The sequence below is a fragment of the Sus scrofa genome, chromosome 4 (genome assembly GCF_000003025.6).
Source record: "Sus scrofa isolate TJ Tabasco breed Duroc chromosome 4, Sscrofa11.1, whole genome shotgun sequence".
Taxonomy (NCBI): Eukaryota; Metazoa; Chordata; class Mammalia; order Artiodactyla; family Suidae; genus Sus; species Sus scrofa.
Window position 1 is genome coordinate 320,421 of NC_010446.5, and position 14,509 is coordinate 334,929.

The window sequence follows — 14,509 nt, forward strand, 5'->3', positions numbered from 1 at the left end:
CTGAGCCACAAACTCCTAGGCTGAGCTTTTTTTTTTTTTTTTTTTTTCTTTTGTCTTTTTTGTTGTTGTTGCTATTTCTTGGGCCGCTCCCGAGGCATATGGAGGTTCCCAGGCTAGGGGTTGAATCGGAGCTGTAGCCACCGGCCTACGCCAGAGCCACAGCAACGTGAGATCCGAGCCGCGTCTGCAACCTACACCACAGCTCACGGCAACGCCGGATCGTTAACCCACTGAGCAAGGGCAGGGACCGAACCCGCATCCTCATGGTTCCTAGTCGGATTCGTTAACCACTGCGCCACCACGGGAACTCCGTAGGCTGAGCTTTTTAAGGAGGGTTAGAGTTTGCTCCACGAAGCAGAAAGAAGCATCACGGATGGAGGGAAGAGCATGCGCAAAGGTGGAAAGAGCCAGGGCTATGGGGCGATGGGACAAGCTGAGGTGTGGTTTAGGTAGGCTTGGGCTGGTGGGGGTGTAAGTGCGGTCAGGGATCAGTCGTCAGGACAAGAGGGGCCTTGAACATAGAACCAAGAGCTGGGCTTTATCCTGGAAGCAAGGGAGTGCCAGTGGAAGAGAGGGGATGTCTTAAGGCATGTGGGAAAGAAGGACGCCTCTACTGACTGAGTGGGGCTAGGAGGCCACAATAGTTTAATGAGACACAAGGACCCCTCAATGAGCCCTGGCAATTGACAGGTGTCGAGGAGGTGACGCAGGAGTCCAGAGGAAGCCAGGTGAAGTCTGAGGCGCCTGAGACAGTGGAGGGAGCAGTGTGGTACCCGCATACCTCACCCAGCTCAGCCCCGTCGCTCCTCCAGTGCACCCGCCCCTCGTCTCTTCCCTCAGAACCTCGTCAAGAGCTGGGCACCCACTGTATATGCTGTAGATTTTCAACCCTTTAAAAAAAAAAAAAAATTGCATGGGGAATAGTTGACGTACAATGTTGTATTCGTTTCAGGTTTACAGCAAAGTGAGTGAATCAGTTATACATACGTGTATATCCGTTCTTTTTTCCCATATAGGCTATTACAGAACATTGAGTAGCCCTGCCTGTGCTATATAGGAGGTCCTTGGGGTTACCTATTTCATATTTAGTCAAATATGTGTGTTAATTCTATCTTCCCAGGTTATCACTCCCTCCGGACGTTCAGCCCTTTAAGGATATGATTGGGGTGTGTGCGCAAGAGAAGCTGAATTGCGGGAGTAAAATGATGGGAGGTATATCCCTGTGCCCCTTGGGTCTAGGGGTCCTAGTATCTTACCAACACCACCATCCCCCTGCTGCCTCCCTGGGCCTGACACCTCCCTGGGCCAACTTGCCCAGTCCTCACCAGGGAAGAACCTTGCTTTGGGGCAGGGTGCAGAGCCCAAGCCCTGACTGCCTCGAGGGGCAGAGCCACAGACCAGGTGGTCAGGGAGGAGCTCAGGGGAGAGAAGGGCCCGGGGTGCAGGAGGACAGTGTTTTGGGACAGCTGCCAAATCCATCTTTCACAGACCGCAGCTTTGCACTTGTGCCTGCAAAAATAACCCAGGGGCTCTGGCCAGGACTGAGCATCATCGGTTGCCGGCCCAGCAGGCCTCCCCAGCCCCGGCCTCCACTCCCTCTCCCAGAGCGCCCCTTCCCCACGCAGTCAGACCCCAGCTGCCTGGGAAGCCCTGCGCACCCACACAGAACACACCTGTCCTCCCTCCTGCCCAGAGGGAAGCCAGGTAGTCCTCCCAGGCTCCCGTGGGCAGGGACCATGGCCCGTGAGGCTGTGCTCTCAAGGCCTGGTCCCAAGAGGTACCCGTAAATCCCTACAGCTAGAAGGCCTCTCCATCCACACACACCCACCCAGGGACACTGCCTGAGTGCCCCAGAGGATCAAGTGGCAGCCTCCCCGGGGACCAGAAGCGGAGCAGGGAGGCAAACACACTTCTTGGAAGCCCTCTCAGGCCATGCAGGTCCAGCTTTCCCGGGGCCAGTGAAGTGCACAGTGCATGATGGGGGCTGGTCAGCACTCAGGACCCACCGTTGACCAGCACCAAGGCCTCCTGGGCCTGAGTCTGCAGCAGCCTGTGGAAAGTCTCCGGGGTCCATCGTGTCCCCCTTTCGTTTCTGAGGTTTCCAATAGGAAGCCCTCCCAGACCACCACCCAAGTCCCGCCCGCTGCTTGGCCTTGAACTCTGGGCAGGACCCACCCCTTCCTGGCAGCCTTCTTGGGCAAATCACTCCCTCATCTGTTAAATGGGAGCCTGAGATCTGGATGGGCTAGAGTCACCGTGGGTCATAAGCCCCTCCCAAAGGCTTTTCCTTTCCCCTCTAGGGGGTGGCAAAGGCAGCCCCGGGGGTGAGGAGTAAGGCCTGGGTGGCCGCCTACAGCCCCACTGGAATCTTCCCTGCCCCTCCCTTCCAGATTAACCGAAACCTGCTAATTGTGGCTGCCCTCTGCACGCTCCCCTCCCCCACCGCCGATTTCCACCTCCCTTGGCCTCCCCTCCCCCTTCCATCCGAATGATAAAGGGCTTGGCCCGCCAGCCCCCGCCTGGCCTCAGGCCCCAGCTCTGCCTCACCACACTGCCCCGTAGCCCCGCGCCCACCACTGGGCCAGGCCCCTGCCCACGTTGCCCGCTTCCCCCCGCATGGGGCCCTGCAGCAACCCGCGCCTGGAGCTTCCCGGGGGGCAGTCGCCCTCTGAGCCCCCCAAGAGGAGAAAGAAGAGATACCTGCGGCATGACAAGCCCCCCTACACCTACTTGGCCATGATCGCCCTGGTAATCCAGGCCGCACCCTCCCGCAGGCTGAAGCTGGCCCAGGTGAGAGGACCCCCGCTCTCCCTCACGCTCCGAGGTCGGACCTGACCCGGACGGGCCCTCCACCTGACCCTCCTCGAAGGCTCGGGCTCCCGCCTCCGCCCCGGCCTGGCCCTACCCAGCTGGGCCACCAGGGTCCTGGCCTGGGCGCCCGGCGAGGAGCGAAGGTGTTCAGCCAGGACCCTTCCCGCAGAGGGGACCCCTCCTCTGTGGGGGCGGCAGGGGCGGGGGGCGGGGGCGCCCGCGCCCGGCTCACGGCGCCCGCCGGCGGTTTCAGATCATCCGTCAGGTCCAGGCCGTGTTCCCCTTCTTCAGGGACGATTACGAGGGCTGGAAGGATTCCATCCGCCACAACCTCTCCTCCAACCGATGCTTCCGCAAGGTGGGGCAGGGCGAGGGTCGGAGCGTGGGGGCGGGTCGCCGGCGGAAATGCTGAGGATCCGGGGTCGTGCGGCCCCACCCCAGCCTGCCCCCCTCCCCCACCAGGTGCCCAAGGATCCCGCGAAGCCCCAAGCCAAGGGCAACTTCTGGGCGGTCGACGTGAGCCTGATCCCGGCCGAGGCGCTGCGGCTGCAGAACACAGCCCTGTGCCGGCGCTGGCAGAGCAGGGGCGCGAGGGGAGCCTTCGCCAAGGACCTGGGCCCCTACGTGCTGCATGGCCGGCCCTACCGGCCGCCCAGTCCCCAGCCGCAGCCCTGCGAGGGCTTCAGCATAAAGTCTCTGCTAGGTGACTCCAGGGAGGGGGCGCCACGGAGTAGCCCAGGCCGGTCAGGCTCCCAGGGCAGTGGGGAGGAAGAGGTGCCCCTGCCAGTCCTGCCCTCCAGGAGGCCTCCGTGGCCCCTCTGCCCCCTCCCAGGGTCCTTGAGCGCGGAGGGAGAGACCTCCCAGGGGGGAACCAGCAGGCCGGAGGCCAGAGCCTGGCCCCTCCACTTACTGCAGGGTACTCCAGACCCTGGGGGCCTGGCTGGGGGAGGTCACAGGGCCTCACTTTGGGGGCAGCTGCCCACTTCCTACCTGCCCATCTACACCCCCAATGTGGTAATGCCCTTGGCCCCTCTACCACCTCCCTCCTGCCCCGGGTGCCCACCCTCAACCAGCACAGCCTATTGGAGGGTGGCCCCTGAAACCCACGGCCCACCGGGGCTGCTGTGGGATCTCGACGCCCTCTTCCAGGGGGTGCCACCCAACAAGAGCATCTACGACGTGTGGGTGAGCCAGCCCCGAGACCTCGCTGCCCCCACCCCAGGCTGGTTGCTCTCCGGGACAGCCTGTGAGGCTCTCAGGGCCGGGCCTGCTTTCCTCTCCCACCTCTCCTGCCACCATTTGGCTGGTTGAGGGGAAGCCAAGGCCATGCCGTCCCAGAGGTGTGTGTGGCTACAGCAGCCTTGAAGCACCAGGCGCCAGCCGAGCGGTGCTGAGGGTCCACGTGTTTATTGGATGGCCCAGAAGAGTTGTGGCCCAGGGGGGCGCCCCCTGGCCCCGATGGCCACTGATGCGTCTCCTACCCCCAGAGGCAAGGCTGGAAGGAGCAGGGCCCTGCTGGGAGTAGCCCTTCCTGGTCTCACCTTCTCCGGCCCTCTGTCCATCTGTCCTTCCATCCATCCATCACCTCCTGTCACCTCCCCTCCCTGGCTCTGGGATGGGGGAGGGAAAACTAATGGTGGCTTCGGCCTTTAGACCCTGTTCTCCTTCAACTGCCTGGGAAGGAGGTAGCACCTTAGGGGGCAAGGGGAATAGGGTATAGAGGCCCTGCCCGCTTGGGGGCGGGGGTGGGGGTGGGGGGAGAGAACAGTAAAGGAAGACAACGTTTTAATGCAAGTCTGATATTTGGTGGCCGGGGAGTGACTTTCTGGTGACCACTTGGCCAGGATCTGCCGCCCCTGCTCTGGGATCCCCTGCTGTGCACCGCGATAACAGCAGATGGTGATAAGGAGCTAAGGGCCGAGAGGAGGTGATCCGGGCAGAACGCTCCTGGGGGCGGGGAGGAGGGGGTGGGCTCCGGGAGTCTGGGGGACGCCGGGGCCCCAGAGGTCCAAGAGGTCGCGAGGGGAGCAGGGACTTGGACGCCTCTGCCGGCAGAGACGCTGCCCGGGCTCCTCCGGCAGGACTACGAAGGCAGGTCCTCCGGCGGGGGCAGGGCCGAGCTGGAGCCGCTGTCCGGGCCAGGGCTTGGGGGGCTGCCGGGGGACGGCGTCGGGGTGCAGGGGGTCCCAGTGAGGGGTGTGTCCGTGCTCAGGGACGAGGGCGTCCCGGAGCGCGGGGCCCTGCGGGGCCTGGCCGGACCCAGCTCCACCTGGCCCACTCGCTCGGCGAACTTGAGGGAGCACACGGTCTCGCCGAGGTCCTCGGGCCGCGTGGAGATCTGCGGGAAGCGGCGCTGGTGGGCGGGCTGTGGCCGTTGGCGCCCGGCAGGCCAACCCCGCTCCCGGGCCCGCAGCCGCGGGGGCGCACCTGCAGCAGCAGCACCGCCGTGGCGCCGGGGCCCAGCGCCGGCTGCAGCAGGCGCGTGAGCTGCGAGTCGCGGAAGGGCACGTGCGGCCGGCGGGCCCGCAGCGCGGCCATCACGCCCCCCAGCGCCAGCAGCGAGCGGTTGATGGTCCGAGCCTCGCGCAGACGCTGGGCGCTGTCCCGGTCCTCCCGCGGCGTGCCGGCTGCCGCCCCCGCCTTCCAGGCACGCTCGGAGCCCGCCAGGTCCACCAGGTGCAGCGTGCCTGCGGGGGGCGAGCGAGCCCGACGTGGAGGCCGGGTCTCCGGGCCGCGAGGCCCCCGCGGGGCTCGGGCGCGCCCGCGGTACCTGCGGTGGCCGGGCCGCGCCGTGGGGGCGCCGCGCGCAGCGTCAGCGTGACCAGGGCGTGCGAACGAGAGCTGTGCTGGTTCATGGTGGTGGCGGCGGTGGCGCGGTTGCTCCTACCCAGGCTCAGCATCTGGAGGACAGAGCGGCAGGGGCTGCGCCCCGGGGCGGGAGGAACAGGGCGGGGTCTTGGACGACGGCGCGGCCCCGCTGGGAGCCTCACCTGGTGTAGCGCCTCCAGGTTGGGCACGTCCCAGTGGGTGAGGCCCGCCACCTGGATTCCCCCCTGGCCGGCTGGGCCCTGCCTCACTGCCAGGCGCTGGGGAGGCCCTGGGGCTAGGAGGTCCCTGGCGAGAAAGGGGAGGGCTTGGTTGGGGGCCGGGCCAGGAGGAGCTGGGGCCTCAGCCCGCTGCCGGCTCGGTTCAGCCCTGACCTGACAGCCTCGTTGTAGATCTCCACCATGCTGAGGGTGACGCGGTGCTGTCCCCCTGTCCCCATCTCCCGGAACAGTGACTGCAGCGCCCGGGGAGCTATGCCGGGGTCCTCAGGTGGGCCCTGGGGACGGGGTGGGGAGCCGCGTTGGGCTCACATCCCAGCCCCTGGCCCCAGGAGCCGCCCTGACGCCAGCCTCTCCCACCTCCATGCTGTAGGTCTTCCCCGTCCCTGTCTGACCATAGGTGAAGATGCAGACACTGTAGCCTCCGAGGCAGGACAGCACTGCTGACTCCAGCTCCCTGAAGACCTGGGGGGGAGGAAGGGAGGAGGGGCCCTGAGCCCCAGGACCTGGGGCGGGTGTAAACCACACGACACGTGGGTCCCCTGGGAGGAGGCGGGCGGACCTCCCAACAGACAGAGGAGGCCCCCCCGGAGAAGGTGGCGTTTGCAAGAATTTGCCAGGCAGTGAAGGGAAAGGATGTGACAGGAAGAGGGAGTGGGTGGGCAGAGTGCTGAAGTCCGGGTGGAAGGTGCAGGCAAGGGCCCAGACTGGGCGCGACGGCCAGGTCCAAAGCCCGGGTGTGACTCAGCCAAGTCACTCATCCTTCCCTCTGTGAGAAGAGGACTGTAGTGGCCCCTGTCATGAGGATTAAGTGGGAACATGGGCCAAGAGGGCCAGTCCGGCACTTGGCACACGAGGATGAGCCCAGAGGGTCCCGGGGTGTAGGGGATGGAGGGCAGCCAGGAGTGGTGCGGAGAGCCAGGGGAAGAAGGGATGGAGCTGGGGCTTGAGTCTTGCCGGCAACTGGACACCACCAACCAGCAGTCTTCTGAGTAATGAGGCGGCCAGGTTCTGTGTCCAGAAGATGGCCAGTGACTGAATGGGCCATCAGCTCTGCTTGGCTGAGCATGAGGGCAGGGTCCAGAATCCCCCATGAGGTCACTAAATGCCATGACTAGAAAGAAGCCGTGGGAGTGATGGGGTGGGGGGCCTGTGAGCACAGGGGAGGGGGCTCAGTGACAGGTGCCTTTAGCTCCTTCATCCAGATACACTGAGTAGAGGACCCTGTTCAGGTCTGCGGTTTGGGATGGAGACTAAAGATGGATGGCGGTGGGTGCAGCAGAGGCAGGCAGAAAAGAGCCGCGGCGCCAAGAAGTGGGGGGGCCCTGGCCACTTGCCAGACTCTCATCTCCCAGTGTCCCCCAGCGGCATCACAGGTCTGAGTCTGACTGCTCTGCCCTTTATCTACACCCCCCCCGCCCCCACCCTGCTCTCAGCCTCCACTTCCTCAGCTATGGAAGCTCCAGTCTTAAGGTTTGTGTGCAATGGGAGGCAAAGTGGCGGGCTGGGCTTAAGCCTCTGCTTTGCAGCATCATTGCTGGGTCTGGCAGGAAAGGGGAGGAGGGAAGGAGGGCGGGGTCTGTGCAGGGCGGTGGTGGAGCCCAGAGGCTGGAAGCTCACCTGTGGCGCCCCCTTCCTCTTTGTGGCCACAAAGCAAGAAGGGGGTGGGCAACCAGGGAAGCCTGGGGGAAGGGGGTCACACCACTGTCCCCCCCACAACAGCACCCAGCTATGTTCCGCAGTAACCACCACCTCAGATACATTCGTTTTCCTTAGTTTCCTGGCAAAAAATTACTTTTGCAAACGTGAATCTTCCTGGCTAAACTGAAGGTCTGTCTCCCCCGGGCCAGAGTTTGGTGGGGGGATGCAAAGGGAAAACCCTGGAAGGAAAAGTGGTGCCCGCTGGGATGCCAGTCCTGCCCTCCAAGTCTTCCACCCCCTTCCCTCCCTTCCTGCTAGAGTCCAGCCACTCCCCCGGGACAGGGACAGACAGGGACGCGGAGCCCAAGCCTCCTCTGGACTCCAGGGCTGGTCCGTCAACACAGGGGCAAGGGGGGCATCACCTCCTCCTGGCTGGCGTGTGGAGGGAAGACCCAGTCCAGGCGGAAGCGACGCCGGTGCCCTCGATAACAGGTGGTGACACTGCCACCCGGGCCGGGCTCCAAGCTCACCAGGCTGGAGGGTGTCCCTGGCCTCAGCCGACACAGCACACGGATGTTTCCTGGGGTGGAGATCGGGTCAGCTGGCTGCCTCCCAGGTCCCGAAGCGCGGAGAGGCTCGACTTGCTCTGCCTCTGCCCACCCACCCCCTGGTTTCCCAAACCTGCCATACCCTTGAGCTCCAGCAGCCGCCCTGGGCATCCAGTTGGGGGACCCTGCTGTGCCTCGAGGAGCTGAGTCCCAGCCCCTCCCGCTGACAGTGCCCCCAGGGCCCAGGATACCTGGGGGGGACACAGATGTGAGGCAGACAGTGGGGGGAGGAAAGACCCATGAAAAAGCGTGGCGTGGCAGCTATGGTGACCCGCAGCTTTCAATGGCTTTGCGCCCACTGTGGCGTCCCCTAGGGGGCCCAGAATGGGCAAGGATGTCATCCGTCTCCCCTGGGCTTCCTGGCATACTGTGAGGGAATCACTGTCCCCCCAGTTTATATGGAACAAAAATGAGGTCACACAATTTCTCTGGTTCCAGAGCCTCCAGCCTCCACTACAACAGGCAACTCTCTGCTGCTGGAGAGGAAGGAAGAACGAGGCTTCCCCCCAAGCGAAGGCCCAGAAGGCGGGTGCGAGAGGAGGAAGTGGCGCTCCCCTTGTGGCTCAGTGGTAACAAACCCAACAAGTGTCCATGAGGATGTGGGTTCAATCCCTGGCCCTGCTCAGTGGGTTAAGGATCCGGTGTTGCCGTCAGCTGTGCTGCAGGTCACAGACACGGCCCAGATCTGGCATTGCTGCGGCTATGGCACAGGCCGGCAGCTGCAGCTCCAGTTGGACCCCTAGCCTGAGAACCTCCATGTGCTACAGGTGCGGTCTGAAAAGAAAACTAAAAGAGAAGGGGAATCGGTCCTGACCTGGCCCCGGGCTTCACTCAGCGAACCCTGACAGCTCTGGGTAAAGGTGCTGACCAGGCCCCGGAGGTCCCCACAGCCCTGACGCAGGCTGGCCATGCAGGCACGAAGTCCTGGCGGGGGAAGGATGTGGTGAGGGAAGTCCAGACCCCATGGCTGTGCCCCCATCTCCCCAGCCCCAGCCCTCACCTGCCAGCTGCCCACGCATCTGCTGCAGTTCCCGTCTGCAGTTCTGCTCAGTGTCCTGCTGGAGCTGCTGGAGGGCCCCCCGAAGGCCCTGCAGCTGCACCTCCTGCACCCCCAGCTGCCCCGCCCAACCCCACCCTGTCACTGAGGAAACAGGCACTTACCAGGCTCTGCCTCAGACACCCCCTTCCCAGCGCCCCAGACTCCCCGGTCCCTGGCCCCGTGCCCACCTGGACTCGGAGGGCTTCTGTGGTGTCCTGGGCCTCTTGAAGCTGGCCCTGGAGCTCCACCAGTGCTCCTGCCTCCTCCTACAAGGAGAAGGAGCCACATCAGCTACTGAGCCAGGAAAGAACTGGGGCGGGGCACTCAAGCTGCCCCATTTCACAGATGAAAAAGCCGTGAGAAGGACAGGCAGAGCTGGTCAGGGAGCTATGCAGTGCTCCCTTCCCCAAGTCCCTCTGCTCTCTGGGGCACAGTCACTCAGAGGAGCCACCAGGTGAAGGGATGGGATTCTCCAAGGCCCAGACTCCTTGGTGGGGCTACCCCGTGCACAGGCTGCCCACAGTCCTGGCCGGGCCCTGTCTCCTGCCTCTGCCCCAGTAAGCAGGAGGAAGCCTGGGGGACCCGGTGCACAGAGGCCCAGACTGCACAGATGGCCCCAGTGAAAGGTACCTGGGGGGCCCTGCTGGGGGGGCCTGGGCCCCAGCGCAGCAGGAGGTCCCGGGTAAGGCTCAGGCTCTGCTTCAGGGCGCTATTCTCCAAAGTTAGATGCTGAACCCTCTTCTCTGAGTCTGTCGCCCCCTGGCAGAGAAGGAAGCTCTCAGGACTCACTTGAGAGTCTGGGGCGCACTCAGGTCCCCCTCCTCCAGCCCCCACCCCAGCAGCCTCACCACTCCCAGGCGCAGCTGACCCAGCTCCTGCCCCTGCAATTCCAGCTGATGCTTCAGCTCTTCCAGCTGAAAGGAGGGAGGGGCACAGGGTGGGACACTTCCTTCCAGTCCGCTCCCAGCCCCCCACTGCTTCCTGGGCCCCTCACCTGTCCCAGGATGAGCTGTTCCAGCCGCTGCCAGGCCCTCTGGTCTTCCTCCAACCTCGGAGGCTGCTGCCCCTGGTCCTCAACCCTCGGGGAATGGGAAGGGCTTTCCTCTTGGGACGGGGATCCTAGGAGGAGGGGGACCCCGTTAGGACTGAAGAGATCATCGCTGGCCTAAAGGAGAGGGCGCCTGGAGAGCGGGGAAGGGCTTGTGACCTCTCATGGCTGGTCACTCGGTTTCCAGTGGGTGCCACCCCCTCGACAAGCTCCCCCTTCAACTCACTACTCCTTACGCACCAGCCTGAACAGGGGGCTGCACCCCTGAGGCTGGCTGAGTCCCCTGGTGCAGGGCCTGCCTTCCCCTGGGGCTCCGAATCCATGCCAGGAGGGCCAAGAGCTGACCAGTCACCGTCAGCAGTGGGGGAACATCAGCCGGCTGTGAAAGAAACACGAATCAGAGGGAGCAAGAATGAGGGCCCGGAAGGCAGCGCTATGAATGGAGATCAGAGGAAGTGGGGAAACAGCACAGGTCGCTGGAGGAGAAGTCTCCGCTCTGCTTACCTTGCTCAGGTCTGGAGGATTCCCCAAGCTCTCTTCCGCCCCCAGCTGGACTGAGAGGAACTCAGCAAGGCGCACGAGAGCCTCTTCCAGGGAGACCTCGGCGGGAGCGCCTTCGGCTGCCCCTCCCGGGCCACCCTCAGACTCCGAGCAGCCTGTGAGGCCAGGTAGTGGGATGGGTAGTCGTCCTGGGTCACGTGTCAAACGCTAGGCCACCAGCTAGTACCTGCCAGGTCCCTCCCTCCCAAAGGGGTCACAGGCGCCCCAGCATCTCTCCGACGGTGTCACTCCCTCACGGCCCCGGGGAGGCAGCGTTCCTAACGCACCATTACCTACCGACCAGGCCGGTCAGCTCGGTCCACAGTTCTGCGGTGGGCTGGTCGGGGCGGCGGCGACCCCCGGCCTTGCAGCGGACACTCTAGGGAGGGAGCAGGGGGAGCCCCTGAGGAGAGGCCAGGCGGCCTACGGCTGCCTGCCTCGGGGACTGAGCCCGAGGGGTTGGTGCAGGGATCTCAGCTTCCAACATCAGAGACAGGGTCGTCCACATGGTCCCTCCCCCGCGTCAGCGCCCTGGAACCTACGCTGCGCAGGCCTGCAGAACCGTTCCCAGGAGGACGGGGGTCGCCGGCGGGGTTCCCAGGATCGGCGGACGCCGCCGCCCCGCCATCCCTGCGGAAGAGGCTGTAGAAGATGTAGATGAGCAGCGAGTAGAAGGCGTACATGGGAGCGCGGGGCGGCAGAGGGCCCCGCTTCTCGCCGCCCCGCGTCCCCGCGCCCCGACTCCGCGCCCGCCCGCCGCAGAGCCGGTGCGCATGCTCCGGCGGCCGCCCCCTCGGCCCGGCTCCCGCGGGCGGAGGACCGGCGCCCGAGGAAAGGGGCCCAGAGACAGGTGTCCTCGAGGCCGCCACCCTACGTAGCGGAGACCCCGGGCTGAGAGCACCCATAGCCCCCTCATCCCCTCTTCTAGGATCCCTACCAATCCTCTGCGAGGGGCCCCCAGGGCTCTATCCACTGAGAGGCTTCCGCCCGCGCAGGTGTCCCACCTTTCCTACCCTCGAACCTCTTCCTCGGTCGCTCCCCTCCCTTGTCGCCCCGCCCCTCCCTTGTCGCCCCGCCCCGAGAGGCCCCGCCCCTCCCCGCTCCGTCTTCGGGGCCCTTCCCCCTCGTCCCTTCCTCCGCTGCACCCCGCCCCTTCGCCGCCCCGCCCCTCGAGGCTCCTTCCTCAGGCCACTCCCTTCCCCAGACGGGTGGGGTTGCGTGCGGGGAGCGAGGAGACGTCGGCCCTCCTAGCCCCGCCCACCTCTTACAACCGGGTCGCCTCCCCGCCCGCGTCGCCCTGGCCCGCACCCCCCTCCCCCCGCCGCCGCCGCTCTAGCCTCTTCTCCTCTCGTTGGTTGGTAAGGGGTGGCCGCAGGCCGCGCGCGGTAGGCGGGACGGGAGTCGGAGGGCGGTGCGGTGGGCTGGTTTCGGCCTGCTGGTCGCCGCTGCGCCGCAGCCGCGCATCGCAGCGATCTGAGTGCTCGCACGGCTGCTGTTTCCACGCCGGGTGCCGAGGACGGCTCCTCCCTAGGCGCAGGGGCCGGGCCGAGTGGGTCTGCGCTCGCCCTGCGCCCCTCTCCGCGCCCCTACCCCTGGCCCTGCGCCCCGACTTGGGTTCCAGGGCGCTAGAGCTAACGCCCACCCGGTCCAGGCCCCGCTCCGTGTTTTCCCTTCTTTTCCAGCCGATGTAGGTTCTCCTTCCCCACGGTTGTGTCCAGTGGCCTCAGGGCTCGGGAGTTTCGGTTGAGCCTACTCTACCGTTTAGTAATGGGACTCTGGAACCTGGGAGGCCCGGAGAGCCGCCCTTAGGGGCTCCCTGTCGCCAGCCTCCACCTTTTTCTCCAAAGTTGAGGATCCTTTTCCTGTCCCCTCAAACTCACTACCGCCAGAGGTGCCATGGCCTCCAGGCCATGGAGCGAGTGGAGCGCTTCCCTGTCCCACCTGGTACTGGGAACGGTGTCTCTGCATGCGGCGGTGAGCACTGCCCAGGTGAGTACCCTGGGGCGGGGCAGGGGCATAGCCCACTCCCAAACCCAAAAGACCTAGCCAGTTTCCTGAATCAGCGAGAGGGTGGTGGGAGGTAAGCATGGAGGCCGGGCTTCTGTGAGTACCCCAAACCCTTCCCTGCTTAAAGGAAGGTCCTGGCCTCTTTTCCCTACATCTCCCCCCTTCCCTGTGTTGACAGGCAAGTCGAGGGGCCGCTGCTGGCTTCCTGCTCCAGGCCTTGGCCGCTGCCACCACGCTGGCCCCAGGGCTCCGCACAGATGAAGACTGTCTTGCTGGAGCCTGGGTGGCCACTGTCATTGGCCTGCCCCTTCTGGCCTTTGATTTCCACTGGATGAATGGGGACTGCTCTTCTGCCAATCTGCTTCTAGGAGGAGGCATGGTGCTGGCAGTGGCTGGTGACCACCTTGGTGCCGAGGGCCGCTCTGTGGCTGGCCAGGCGGTGGTGCTGGTGGTTGCGGTGACCATCCTCATCGTGGCTGTTTTCACAACCAACACTTATGGAATGTGGGGGGGGGTGATGCTGGGTGCTGCAGGCCTCCTGAGCCGGCTGGAGGAGGACAGACTGCTGCTGCTACCAAAGGAGGACCTCTGTCGCTGGGCCCTGGCTGCGGGCAGTTGGACCTACCACCAGGCCCTGCGCGCACAGCGCCTGCAGTGGGAGTGATGGCTGGAGACAGCAAAGCAAGCCTTCTCCCCTGGCTACCGCCTTCCCCTCACGGGCCTCCTCCTCTAGGGAGAGGCTCTTCTCCCTCCAGAAGCCAGCTTGCTACAGAGTGACTGGTCAGGGGGCAGAGTCTGGGCACTGTCTCCTCCTCTGGCTGAGTGTGAGGACTTGCCTAGACCAGAATGAGGGGGACCAAGTCCCAGGCACATTTGGGGGCCTGATTCTGGGCTGGCCATGGTTGTAGATCCAAAGAGAGGCTTGGTCTGCAATAAACCTTAGGGTTCTAGCAGGTATATGGCATCTGCCCATTCTTGAGACGGATTGAGGGGCCCTCCAGGAGCTTCTGGGGCTCCCAGGGCAGCAACTGTTTCCCTGAGCGAAGGAAGTCAATGCCCTGGAACCAGCCCTGAAGGCCTGACTTAGCTTGGCCTGCTGGGCATGCACCTTTGTCAGAAGGACTCCTGGACTGCGGAGACATAGGAACCCTTGCTCTCCTGGGACATGGTGGAGTTCTGATCATCTTTACAAGGTCTAGCTCATGGCTCTCTGGCTCAGTGAGCTCCATGGGCCACCAGGCTGGGGTGGGCACAGGGGAGAGCTGTTCCACAGCTCTTCTCGGAAATGTACATCCCTTCCCAGGGCTGACTCGACCTCTACACTACACGTTTGTCCTCTGGCCTGTGCAAGGCAAGTCCTGATTTTTGAAGACCCTCACTTTCCTCAGCGGACTCCTCCTCAGCTCCTAAGCGCAGGATTAAGAAACGGGCGTGGGCAGAGCAATGGGCTAGATTTCAGGTCCAGAGCCCTCCTTTGGGGAATCCCTGCCCTTGAGTCCTGTAGAAGCACATCTGGTCCCCGCGCAAGAGGGAGGGGGTAGCTGGCGGGGTTTCTCGCTCAAGCGACTGGCCTGAGCCCCGCGCACGCAAGCCTGTGTGTCCGGGGACAAAGGCGCAGACACATCCAGACGTGGGGGATCCGAGGGTGCCCCAGGTCCCCAAGGACCAAGGCGTGTGGTCCGCGCCTAGCACCAGCGGGAAGCACGGCGCTCACCCCTGCAGGCCAGGACTTCCCTGCAGGGGTGAGCGCGCCGGGGCCGGTCGCCCGGGG

At 64.6% G+C, this 14,509-nt stretch overlaps 3 protein-coding genes across 12 annotated transcripts; 2 read left to right on the plus strand and 1 right to left on the minus strand.

The window, feature by feature from the left end:
* On the plus strand, positions 190-4,150 carry FOXH1 (forkhead box H1). Of its 5 annotated transcripts, none has more exons than XM_021090534.1 (4): positions 190-1,212; positions 2,391-2,790; positions 3,065-3,169; positions 3,274-4,150. In XM_021090534.1, the coding sequence occupies exons 2-4, from the start codon at positions 2,617-2,619 to the stop codon at positions 4,120-4,122; spliced, it is 1,128 nt and encodes a 375-aa protein (XP_020946193.1). In that variant the 5' UTR covers positions 190-1,212; positions 2,391-2,616; the 3' UTR covers positions 4,123-4,150. The 5 variants fall into 5 exon arrangements, with proteins under 5 accessions (XP_020946193.1, XP_020946194.1, XP_001925315.1 ...); XM_021090535.1 differs by having other exon boundaries at positions 2,631-2,790; XM_001925280.4 differs by having other exon boundaries at positions 190-449; positions 1,121-2,790.
* On the minus strand, positions 4,203-11,801 carry KIFC2 (kinesin family member C2). 6 transcript variants are annotated; one of them, XM_021090435.1, is made up of 18 exons: positions 11,736-11,801; positions 11,274-11,373; positions 11,029-11,110; positions 10,418-10,570; positions 10,138-10,262; positions 9,992-10,057; positions 9,774-9,902; positions 9,332-9,409; positions 9,105-9,219; positions 8,919-9,028; positions 8,187-8,295; positions 7,919-8,076; positions 6,216-6,320; positions 6,012-6,133; positions 5,802-5,925; positions 5,582-5,711; positions 5,239-5,498; positions 4,203-5,149 (listed from the first exon to the last, which is right to left on the minus strand). In XM_021090435.1, exons 4-18 carry the CDS (start codon positions 10,512-10,514, stop codon positions 4,895-4,897), a joined length of 1,983 nt encoding a protein of 660 aa, XP_020946094.1. In that variant the 5' UTR covers positions 10,515-10,570; positions 11,029-11,110; positions 11,274-11,373; positions 11,736-11,801; the 3' UTR covers positions 4,203-4,894. The 6 variants fall into 6 exon arrangements, with proteins under 6 accessions (XP_020946094.1, XP_020946090.1, XP_020946089.1 ...); XM_021090431.1 differs by lacking the exon at positions 11,736-11,801 and adding an exon at positions 10,696-10,847 and having other exon boundaries at positions 9,992-10,024; positions 10,432-10,570; positions 11,274-11,624; XM_021090430.1 differs by lacking the exon at positions 11,736-11,801 and adding an exon at positions 10,696-10,847 and having other exon boundaries at positions 10,432-10,570; positions 11,274-11,622.
* On the plus strand, positions 11,994-13,695 carry LOC110255327 (cysteine and histidine-rich protein 1-like). The gene is made up of 2 exons (XM_021090545.1): positions 11,994-12,720; positions 12,917-13,695. Exons 1-2 carry the CDS (start codon positions 12,628-12,630, stop codon positions 13,400-13,402), a joined length of 579 nt encoding a protein of 192 aa, XP_020946204.1. The 5' UTR covers positions 11,994-12,627; the 3' UTR covers positions 13,403-13,695.

Excerpts from the sequence above, each read along its gene's own strand:
- FOXH1 (XM_021090533.1), top strand. The coding sequence starts at position 2,617 with ATGGGGCCCTGCAGCAACCCGCGCCTGGAGCTTCCCGGGGGGCAGTCG. Across the intron at positions 2,791-3,064 it reads GCAGGCTGAAGCTGGCCCAG|ATCATCCGTCAGGTCCAGGC; the intron begins GTGAGAGGACCC and ends CGGCGGTTTCAG. Across the intron at positions 3,170-3,273 it reads CCAACCGATGCTTCCGCAAG|GTGCCCAAGGATCCCGCGAA; the intron begins GTGGGGCAGGGC and ends CTCCCCCACCAG.
- KIFC2 (XM_021090430.1), bottom strand. The coding sequence starts at position 11,414 with ATGTACGCCTTCTACTCGCTGCTCATCTACATCTTCTACAGCCTCTTC. Across the intron at positions 9,410-9,773 it reads CCCCCAGCAGGGCCCCCCAG|GAGGAGGCAGGAGCACTGGT; the intron begins GTACCTTTCACT and ends TTCTCCTTGTAG. Across the intron at positions 5,150-5,238 it reads CGGCGGTGCTGCTGCTGCAG|ATCTCCACGCGGCCCGAGGA; the intron begins GTGCGCCCCCGC and ends CGCTTCCCGCAG.
- LOC110255327 (XM_021090545.1), top strand. The coding sequence starts at position 12,628 with ATGGCCTCCAGGCCATGGAGCGAGTGGAGCGCTTCCCTGTCCCACCTG. Across the intron at positions 12,721-12,916 it reads CGGCGGTGAGCACTGCCCAG|GCAAGTCGAGGGGCCGCTGC; the intron begins GTGAGTACCCTG and ends CTGTGTTGACAG.